Source organism: Haliotis asinina, chromosome 6 (genome assembly GCF_037392515.1).
Source record: "Haliotis asinina isolate JCU_RB_2024 chromosome 6, JCU_Hal_asi_v2, whole genome shotgun sequence".
NCBI classification, from domain to species: Eukaryota; Metazoa; Mollusca; class Gastropoda; order Lepetellida; family Haliotidae; genus Haliotis; species Haliotis asinina.
Genome location: NC_090285.1, coordinates 49,118,243 through 49,129,847, shown reverse-complemented (window position 1 = coordinate 49,129,847; position 11,605 = coordinate 49,118,243). Strand labels below are relative to the sequence as shown.

General features: G+C 39.5%; 1 protein-coding gene across 1 annotated transcript; it reads left to right on the top strand.

The window, feature by feature from the left end:
• Positions 1–1,914: 1,914 nt before the first annotated feature.
• On the top strand, positions 1,915–10,407 carry LOC137287380 (uncharacterized). The gene is made up of 8 exons (XM_067819637.1): positions 1,915–2,040; positions 3,677–4,032; positions 5,407–5,553; positions 5,922–6,143; positions 6,594–6,875; positions 7,100–7,789; positions 7,925–8,122; positions 8,300–10,407. The coding sequence occupies exons 2-8, from the start codon at positions 3,732–3,734 to the stop codon at positions 8,443–8,445; spliced, it is 1,986 nt and encodes a 661-aa protein (XP_067675738.1). The 5' UTR covers positions 1,915–2,040; positions 3,677–3,731; the 3' UTR covers positions 8,446–10,407.
• Positions 10,408–11,605: the final 1,198 nt, after the last annotated feature.

Genomic DNA, 11,605 nt, shown 5'->3' with positions numbered 1-11,605 from the left:
AATTTCACCCTAACAATTTGTTAAAGTCATAATACTATCACTATTACTTGCAATGATCGTTTTGCTAAAGGTATGTTTTCTTTTATGTAAAAAAAATAACGAAGGTGTGAAGGAAGTTTTTATCTGCACAATTTAGTCTATCCTGGCGGTGATCGAGAATAGAATAGTGAGCTATAACATACCGATTTGAAACTTTACTACAAATCTAGTCCTAAAACGGACACTAATACCAATTATTTGACTTAAACTGAAGTTACAAAATAGTTGACTTATCTTCTACATGTAGGATATCAGTTGTTACAACACTAATTTAATCAGCTGTTGAAAATAAACCGGGCTCAATTTTAATTACTACGCTGCTGCCATATTGGCTACACTGGTTACGTAACGACCCGAGGCACACGTTTAGAGGCTTTTGAGACTTTCTTCTCCCTCTCTATATAGTCTTCCTGGTAAAAACACAACTGAAGTTGCACTGGGAACGAGCCAAGTCAATGTGTGCGTTCGAGCATGACGAAGCAGACGTTAATTAGTACAAATGGTAAAGAAAGCAAACGAGTGACCTATCCCTGTTGTAGATTATCCCAGCCCTAATAAGCATAGGAATGTATGGTACAAATGAAAATAATGAATTGTATGGCCATAGATGCGCCTGACTTAATGGCATTCGCATGTGCTCCATAAACGTTTAAAAGGCTGTAGTGAGACCGAGAAAATGCTAACCTTGATCACAGAAAGTCCCAGCTAGGTATTTTAGTAGAACGCGAAACCCGTCTGCAGGACGTTATTTTAGTAGACCGCGAAACCCGTCTGCAGAAATGGTACTCCGACTTGAAGGAATTTGGTTTGCTGTTTATCGGCGATATTCCTGCTATATGGCAGCAATCTGAAAATAATCAAGTCTGGACCAGACAATCCGGTGATAAGCAGCATGTGCATCAATCTACGCTATGGGGATACAAAGACAAGTGTCAACCATGTCTGAGCCTGACCCCCCAATCACGTCAGTCGCCTCTTAAGAAAGGCGGCTGAAGACTGTTATCGTAACCCTGATCTTCACGGGTCCCAGACGGTACAGTACTAGCAATTTTTAACGCTGATCAAAGAAAGATCCAGCTCATCTTTAAAGTAGACCGTGAAACTGGATCTACTGGAATGTCACTCGACGTAAAAGGAAAATTGTCCATTTAAAAACTGATGTCATAATAGTTGGCCTTGGACGGGTCCGATTTTCTACCCGGGTACACCACCCTCTATTACCCTACCTTACCCGGATACTAGTTATGTTAATTCCTGACATCAAATCTGTAAGAAATAACATTATATTCTTCATCTCAGAGGCTATATTTTGTTTAGTTTTTAAATATCTAAACCATGTATATGATTCGGAAGAAGTGACTGTAAGTATGTCTAAATCTAAGACCATACGGATTAGAATTCGACTACGAACACTGTACTTTTAAGACGATTCTTTAATCATGAAATAATAACATATAACATTGTTTAATCTATTGGTCATAAAATCACAACAGGTCCTGGTATGAAGACGGTGTTCGGGTCCATCTCATTAGCCACCTGTACTGGGTATCCATGTTATCCGTCCCAGCCTTACATAACAGGCTAGTGGCAATTCCCAGCGAAGGGGGTATGGCAGAAGTATACTGATATACTTGTAGTGAACTGTCTGGGGTGTACCATGGAGATGTCACCATGTCACGTTAGTGTGTATTGATTCTACATTACACTCGCTCTACACCAACTACAGTTCTCGTGCAACCGTCACTCGACACTGTTAGCGGTAACTTGAGCTTATACATGAATGGTAGTAAAATCAATAGGTACACGCAAACAACACAGATACCCGTTCAGGCAGTCCTATTCCGGGTAGCTTTACTGTAGATACAGTTCTAGGAAATGCTGTGACGTCACGCTGTTTGTGCATTTGCCATGGCGCGTTGAGTACACCCCTTGTCCTTCTCCTCCTCTGTCATCTTTTCTTCGAACTTTCTGGAAAACATATGGACCTAAATTCTGTCACAGGTAAAACACGTTTTTATATGTTTCAGTTAACTTAATTTCAAAGTTAATAATCGATGTCAAACTTGAAACATAGTCTGAAGCCATATGCGGTTGTCATGTACCTGTGAATGTGTGAATTTGTCATCAGGTTGGGTGTCTTCTGAAGTAATATCGCACAACAAACCACTGACACTAAAAAGCACAAGCAGACATGTCTTTTGCAGACAAAGTGGCAATTGTTGCAGGTTAAAAAGAATATGAGTTAAGGTATTAAGATGGAGAGGTCATGATGACTTTCCTGTACACCTTGTCAATAGACAATAGACCAATTGGTCATGCCTATAACGATCGTCAAGTCATTAAGCAGGTTTAGTTCAGATGTTATTATATTTACATGTTCTAAATGATAAACCCAAACCTGAGAACTATGTTAAAGTAGACATGCTTCTACTGCGCATGTGTATCGTTAGAGACTATATTTGGATATCATTCCATAATCAAAGCACGAACTTACAACTGACATTGAGCAATAACTGGCGGGACGACGAAACATGTGCGCAGCAGCATGGTTTGATTGTCACTAAACATTTGTATCACGTTTGTGTTAATATGTATTTCTGACCTATATTTATGTTGTACTGTATTCGTTAACCTCGATAATTTCAATGTATTGTTTTGGAAAGACATTGGTTAAGACAATGAAACTCCATAGCTGGTACTTTTGATGACCCACGACGTACCTTGTCTGATACTTTTGATGACCCACGACGTACTTTGTCTGATACTTTTGAATGTGTGTGTATGTATATATGGTAATGAATCATTTTGTATCTCGTCTGATATGTGTAGATGTGTGTGTATGTACATACATGTAATGAACGACAATGTAACTCTTCTTATACGTTTGAATGTGTGTGTGTGTGTGTGTATATGTAATGAACCACATTGCACCTTGCCATACTGGCATATCGTGTAAATGCAATGCTGTCTGAATTAGTTACTAACGTTTAGTTTGCCTCTAACTGCAACTATGAAATAAAAAATCTTTTTATCAAACTATCAATAAAATATTAACGAAGTTTACTGTTTGTTACGAGGTATGAGTGCAGAGAAAGGGACAGTCATCTGTTCGAGAAGCATGTGCTCAAAAGCAGACAAGTTTATTTATTCATTTACCAGTGCTGTGAAAACCAATGCTGTGAAGTCTCCATCCTTTCTCGCACACCTGGCTGTCCCCTTCTCTGCACTCCTCCCGCGTAACAAATTGTTAACTGTGTCAATATTTCAATGATAGATTGTTAAGCAACATTTTCACTTTTAGGACAAACATTCTGTAAACGCCTCACAGAGTTGGTATGATGTTTTCATTATGATCAGCGTTTCATTGATTATTTAAATTATTTATTAGTTAGATTGCAATTCATCTGTCCGCTTTTGAGCCAAACGGACAAGACATGGGATCGGGTGGTCAGACTCGCCAACTTGGTTGACACGTGTCATCGTATCCCAATTGCGTAGATCGATGCTCATGATTCTGATCACAGGATTGTCTGATCAGACACGATTATCTACAGATCACCATTACAGTAATTTAGCTGGAATATTTGCTCACTCACTCGGGCTGCGTATTGTCGTAAGGATATTTTTAACATTTCAGTGCCGCTATCTGTATCCTTCCTATGAGGAAGTGAACCTAACGTTCCTATAGAAACATGACACAGGAGGAAAAGCGCTTACAGATCATACAACAGCTCATGGATACTACACACGCTCGTGTTGAATGTGACCAACTTGTCAACAAACTTGCTGACGCCCGCATCATATCTAATTCTGACGTCACTAAAATCACGGAGACAGAGGAGAAGGACAGGGTAGCAGTACTTGTAGAAGTGATAATGGGAAAGGACGATGAAAACCTGCGCCCGCTAGCTCTGAAAATACTGGAAGCAGAAACACTTCCGGACCCGGAAAGAATCAGGAACACAGAAGAAGCCATAGACAGAGCGATGCCGGGTAAGCAACACGTGTCTGAGTTACTTAATATGAAACGCATCGGCATTTTTGCAGTTGTATAGCAGCGCATGAAACAAAAACACCACAGGCAAGTAGATCTTTAGTCTGTGTATGTATGTATGTATGTATGTATGTATGTGTGTGTGTGCGTGTGCGTGTGCGTGTGCGTGTGCGTGTGCGTGTGCGTGTGTATGTATGCATCCCGTGCTACGTGTTTGGGGGTGTAGGACATTGTTTCTTTTGACATTCGGTAAAGGACAGTGGTGTGTTCTATATTTAGACTTGAGACATATACGCTTCAAAAGAAGTAGGGGAACTGTACTTGCAATGTTCGATTGTCGAAATTGGGTGATATGTGGGATTGAATCAGTGTTGATACAATAATAAAGGTTGTTTTGAGAATGCATCACCGCATGGATTTTTCATTCAAAACAAAGTTGTTCGTTCAGTTATCCCCCTTGTTAGGTGACTGGACTAGAATTTGATCCTGAAAACCCTGACCATGCACAGATACGAGAAAATTATCAAAATTATCGGAAGAAATGGTCTGCTGTGATTTATCGACCTGCCTGAAAACCGTCAAGATGCATAATGACACCCCATGCACGTGTAGGAGGCCCCACGTTGTGCACGTGCTTCCCATGCATTGTGTTTGCGTGTGGTGATAACGTGAAATGATGCTGCATGCACAAGATGAATGTCGTTGTAACGTTCCTCAATGAATTTTCTTTCTATCAGATTTCAAAGTTAGGGTTCCCCTACTTTTCCGGAAGAGTATATCTAGACAAAGTTCTGGGAGGTACAATGGTGCTACAACCAAAATCGGTGGTAATGCTCTTTTCCTGAGTAGAGCTCAAAAACCGTTCTTTATTTCTTCACCAGACTTGGCACATCGATAGGTCTAGTGGTATACACAAACAGTAGGAACAATCAGTCATTTTTGTTGGAGGTTATGTACAGGTGGTGTAATATTTTGCTAAGTGGATGTTTTGGTAGTTTTTGAATTTCTGAATAAAATATTTTTGGCATTTCCATACCAACGTGTTCGACTTAGACTGAAAATGATGGTAGTGCTCCTTTCTGTAGCAAAACTTTAAAAAAAACTATCAATTCTCTCCTTCCACTTTTCTATTTACTCTCCGGAACATTTAACATAACTTGTAGACATATTCATGACGAGTTTCCATGACGCGGTGGATATTGAAGAATTTGTCTTCTTGTTGTTTAGATATGTTATGTTTCTTTTTTTTTCTTCGAGTATCAGTTACTTTTTAAGATAATGACTGTGGGTTTATGTTAATATATAGATATCAAATGTGAAATGGACAATCTGGAAACTCCGTCAAAGTTTACAACTGTCATTTTTGGATGCAGGTATAGTACATTCACAACCTGTCAAGGAAAGGAGAATCCTCAAGTACAGTGATTTGTCTGATGATTGGGAACTGAAAAACTTTTTGGCTGGGCTTTCAGAGGAAATTGGCGAAGACGAAATGAAGACAATGAAGTACTTAATGTGTGGTATGTTAGTTGCTGTTGTATTCATAATGGTTATATCCAAGATCCATGACATGGTACAGGGTACATATGGAATACTGTAAGGGACATTCTCGCGATCTCGCATTCTCGCGATCTCGACCTTTGGAAACAAGCTCAAAATGTCAAAAGTGCGAGAATGCGAGATCGCGAGAAAAGGAAATGTCGCATTCTCGTGTTCTCGCGATTTCGTGTTTTTGTACATGATATCCTGCATTGTCTTTAACGTTAGTATCTTTTATCGTCACGCTAGCTTTAGAGGAAACTGACCAAACGGAGTAAAATACATACGAGTGGATATTTCCCGTTCTGCTTTTAAAAACCTGTACGTCTTTTATGCTTTATCTTCCCAGGCGAAAATGGCTTCGGGGATGCAGTGATTGAAAAAATAACTGACCCATTGAAGTTCTTTGAAATATTGAGAAAAACCAGAAAAATCGATGCATACAATCTACATTTTCTGCAAGCTTTGATATGGCGCACCAAAAGAAGAGACCTCACCGAAAAGATTCGCCAGTTTTGTCTGGAATGTCATAAGAAGCCAATCCATTTTTTCCTTCCAGCCGAAAAACCAGGTAAAACATTCGTCGTGTGCTATGAGGCAGCCATTCACTTGATATATTTGCCGTTTCCAAAAACAAATATCACTCACAAATTCCTAAAATTCATTACTACGTTGTTACGTACTAATCTGACTTGTTTTAGTTTAATTGCATTATGACGTCATTTCATTCTGCTCTCTCCATTACCCTCCAGGAATGGAACAGTGTGTACCAGAGCCAAATTGAGTACTTCATTTTGTCATTTTGACATTTATTGTTGATAACAAAATATTCCCAATATTTTGAATGTAATTTAAGAAGGTCAATATCCTCATAATTTTCCATTCCTTAAACATTACGTGCCTGGGCTCCTCAGTGGATTCGGCTCCATTATTTTAAGGAACGTAGCGTTACTCGGACATTACCCAAAATATAACGATATATGCATTTGACGGCAGTACCTCTAATCTTTCACGTTTTCAGAAAACGGATACACTTATGTCAAGTTCCATGTAGAAGGCGACATAGATGAACTCAAACATGCAGACAAGGAACACCTGAGGGTTGACGTTGCACGCATCCTCTGCGTACCTATCACTGAAGTCTTCATTCGAGGTCTTGAACCAGCGACAAGTCTCTTGTTTACGTTCATGGTCCCAAAGGAGGATGTCAAGAGCTTCATTCACATCTACTCGTACCAGGAGGCCTCGTTTGTCCATTTGTCCGTCCACGTCCAGATACACGGTTCAGAGTTGTCCCTATCTGGTATGAAATGTACTGACATACTTCTTGAAGAAACAATGTAAAAATAGTGCAATAGTCTGTGAATCAGATAATATGAAAGTAAAAGGTAAATCGCGATATTTCCAGTAAGTGACCTGCTAGCATTTGTAGACGGATTACATATTTCCTCTGTCATGGTTGCAGGCCGTCAAAGATAACACTGCCACGGACATTTTGCAAACATTCATCTTTTTGTCTCTTTATAGAAATTTCTCCCACAACAGAACATGAACACAAACCCATATATCGTGAGTTGAAGCACTTGTTGGAGCAAGAACAGAGTCTCAAAACACAGCTTGCAGACAGAGATGAGCAGATGATTGATCTCCAGGATAAACTTGATAGAAAGGAAGAAGACTCAACCGTGGACCAGATTCTACAAAATGATGGAGCGCTAAACGCACGGCAACTTCATCAAAAATATGAACTCTATAGAGACATGTTTTACAGGGCAATGTCCGTGATGAAGATGATGAAGCCAAGGGAATACGTGCCACACACCAATGGTAAGTTTGGGACACTGAAACTGTCCAGCGCATCAGCTTTGTATAGAAAACTTCTGTCACAAGTCATGGAATGCTGCTCATCTTTGGATAGAGCTTTGCTGAACAAACTGCTTGATGCAAAGACTACACTTGAAGCCATAGCACACGAAGAGAGACACAGGAAAATGCAGGATATTATCATGATGTTGTCAGAGCAGGTAGAGGAACAGGCAGAAGTGAATGCAAATTTGCAGGCATTCATTAGCATAGCTGGTGCATCTCCACCTTTCCTGCAGGACATCTTGGCAAGCCAGGAACAGGTGAGGAACGACGCCATCAAACAAGACCAACAGGGAAAGACACACAAGCTGGAAATAATAGGAATGCAAGTGGTCAGAATGATACATCCAGGTATGCCTATTGATTTTCTGAAAATGAAACACATGTGTGCATCTACACATAAATCTTTTACCGAATAACTTAATCTACTTGAACGACTTTCAGGCAAGAACATTTATGCTAAAGTGCTATTTTGTTTCTTCTCAGCACCCCAGCCGATTTTGATTAATCCATCAATTCTGATGTCAATGTCCAAAGAACTATGCAACGAGGAGAGACAAACACTGAAGACGTTTCTGTGCTTTTCTGAGATTGAAGAGGAACTGCTGAAAGTGTATCCAGACAGATTTCTTGAACTTGCAGTGTTAAGGGAACTTAACAAAGGAAGACGAAATGATCCCATGGGTATGATCAATATTTGTGATGTACTGGAACAGTTAATGATCATTCATAATTTAGTTCGATCATCACTGATCAATTTGAATTGCCTTTAAGAATGTACCGAGTCACATTGTTGGAACTTACTTTGGTAATTCATGTCATCTTTGAAAGGAAAACTTATGAACAGTTCATTTGTTTCAGAGATTGTAGGGGAGATTTTGGAGAAGATTGGAAAGAGGGGTTTGGTCCAGCTGTACTTGAAGCCTGAACAACCACCACAGGTGACTAAGAAACCATCGACAGAGAAGCAAGATGATGACGCAAGAACGGTGCTAAATATTACGTGATCAAGCGAGGAGACATACGCCCATATTGTGGACGCTGTTAGTAAAATGAGAACGTTTCTCTATGATTTATGTCCGCATTCTGCCTTACAATGCATGCCCTATAAGAGGTTATACATATCATGTGTGCAGCAACTGACCTAAGACTACAAATCATGGGCCAGTCAGATAGAGAAATGTATGTTACCTTGGATTGGTGTAATGCGTTTCCTCTTTGTTTTAACCGTTAGGACGGAATTATAACAGTACATTATTCCCCTGCATGTTTATTATATAACGTGTATCGAATCTCGAAAGCGTGTGTATTTCCTTTGCTCAAGAGAAATTCGATATGGATAAAACACTTGTACACATTACTGGAAACAAACAGATACGACATTTAGTTTGCCAGCAAATGAAGTTTTAACTCAGCTAATGAACATTTGGGAAACCGAAGACGTTCGTCTATCTGCAAGATGAAGTAATTTATAACATAATGACACAAAGCATTTTTTGTTGTATTCGACATTCGATCATACTTACTTTTTTGCCTTTTCATGTTATCTATTCGTTTAAAATTCGACTTAAATTTAAGGACAGTTTCACCTCATTCAGACAAAACCACAGAACCTCAAGGTTACAAACCGTTACCAGATTGAAAAGACTCGCTGTAACACTCCAAACTAAAACACAATTAGCATATCCGTATCAAATACGTCTTCACTCTATGTACCATTTTATGTTTGTTTCATGTTCGCTACCTCCTGTACCTCCTGTGCAAAGACAGGAATGGTCATAATCCATTGATGCCGATTTGAACTGACTTACTAATGTTCTTCTAATCTGTTATTTTAACCTTTCTTAGGAGAACAGTTGACATTGTGTAAAGTGTCCCATATGTATGATACTCTTTCTGTGTAAATAGACTGGAATTTATATGCAATCTATTTGGAAAACCCGTTTTCGCCTTAACTGTATAATCATGGCTATTTGTTTTTGTGTTTTCTACCAAAAAACCCATTACATAACATACTTATGGTGTTGGTTAAGACATTTATTGATGTTAACGCATATGTTTAAGCCTTAAGTGGCAAGACAAAATATTTTCTTTTCTTTGTCTATGTTTTCATTAACGCCGCACTCACCAGGTTTATTGCTGAGGTCTGCATATATAATCGAGTCTAGATCAGATTATAGGTTGGAGTACAGAAACACCATTGGGATCTTCTAACTATCGAAGTAACTTTGCTACTTGGTATTCTGTCACATGTGTCACAGGTGTCATTGCCACGGTCATTGCTACTTGGTATTCTGTCACCTGTGTCATTGCCACTGTCTTTGCCACTTGGTATTCTGTTACCGATGTCATTGCCACTTTCTGTTCCGGCGCAATTACAACTGATGTCTTGAAAGCACAGAAGTCGTTCGAAATATATCCGACGTATTGTGAAACTAAGGAGACTAAACCCGAATTGTATATCAGCAGAATTACCTGCAGTGGCCTTGCTGTTAGGAAATACGTAGCACTCACTTTAAAGGGAAATAACTCTCTTTCCAATCTCTACACGACATTTATTTAAACACTTTTCATCCAAATTTGCGTAAAACTGATGGATGGATTCGTAAATTGAATAGTGCGTTTTGCGTCCTATTCAATTCTGACCAACATACTGTTTAAGTGTTTGAATTATATATCTAAATGTTTTAATATCTTATTATTCTTGTCAGGGATTTACACCCGTTGTTATCAATGCAGTAATAAAATTATATATTTTTTCGTTACTTCAAGGGTACCATGTTTGCGATTTTATACCCACTCCAACTTCAAATGTTTTTATCATTTTACTGATTTTGTGAAAGAAAACTAAATGATTATTCATCTGTGTCGATTGACACTTCACACCAAACATTGTGTTCTTGTTACATTATCATTCCAGGATAATGATCTTCTTGTGTGTAATAAAGTATTAGCTTTCATTTAGTCGAGAATATTGTCATTTGTTTGTTGGTTTATTGGTTAAAGGCGCACTGAGCAGTATTCCAGCTATATGGCGGCGGTATATGAATAATCGAGTCTGGAACAGACAATCCAGTGACCATCGGCACGAACATCGATCTATGTGTAGCAGGGCGTGGAGTCATCCCACAGATGACATCCTTACCTTGTCAGCTTGCTGACGGGGTTAACCTCTTTGGTCATGTGGACAAGGCGTCCGACTTCGGATCAGAGGGTCCGTCGTTCGAATCCCAGCACGGGACTCGGAAATTTTGTGGCCGCTACATTGGCGCCCAACGTGGGTCTGAGCACGTTCATATGAAATTTGAACAAAATAAGCCTCAGTACCCAACTATGCGGCCTGGGACGTGCCTTCTGTTGACGGGGGAGTATGTAGCAGGGCGTGGAGTCATCCCACAGATGACATCCTTACCTTGTCAGCTTGCTGACGGGGTTAACCTCTTTGGTCATGTGGACAAGGCGTCCGACTTCGGATCAGAGGATCCGTCGTTCGAATCCCAGCACGGGACTCGGAAATTTTGTGGCCGCTACATATGCAATTGATATGCTCTAAACGCCAAAAGAGACATTGTCCTGCTACCTTTATAAATTACTGATAAATTAACAGAGATATGTTAGGAGGCATTAGTTTACGAGAAAGACGAACTACACAGCTTTGTGCAAATCAAGAAACACAATTCTCAAATGCATTCATATGTAGGTGAAATTCATCTTTTTCAGAAATTTGCATTAGTGAAAACAAGTGAAAGGTGTCTTTGATATTGTGAAAAAGTGTTTGGGGACATCTAAAATAGGAACAATTTTCCATTTTGTTTATACATAGAAATATCAATCGCCAAAACGTAGCAATATTCATGCAATATTGGAATCCACTTCACGTGTAGAATGATTCTATATGGTATGAAGAGAGACTAGGATGCGAGATATGATACACAAATACGAAAAATATGCCACGATGAACAGATGAAGAGAGACAGAGAGTCATTGGTATGTTGCAGAAGGGGATTGACATGCAATACTTTTGCTAACGCCCCCGGATGTCACCGTATCATATCACCAAGTCGTAAATAAGACTTATTCAGCGCTACAAACAGACTGGGTTTACCACAGACAGACAAAGCAGTGGACGTCCACGCATCACAACGCCAGTTGAAGATAGGTACCTCT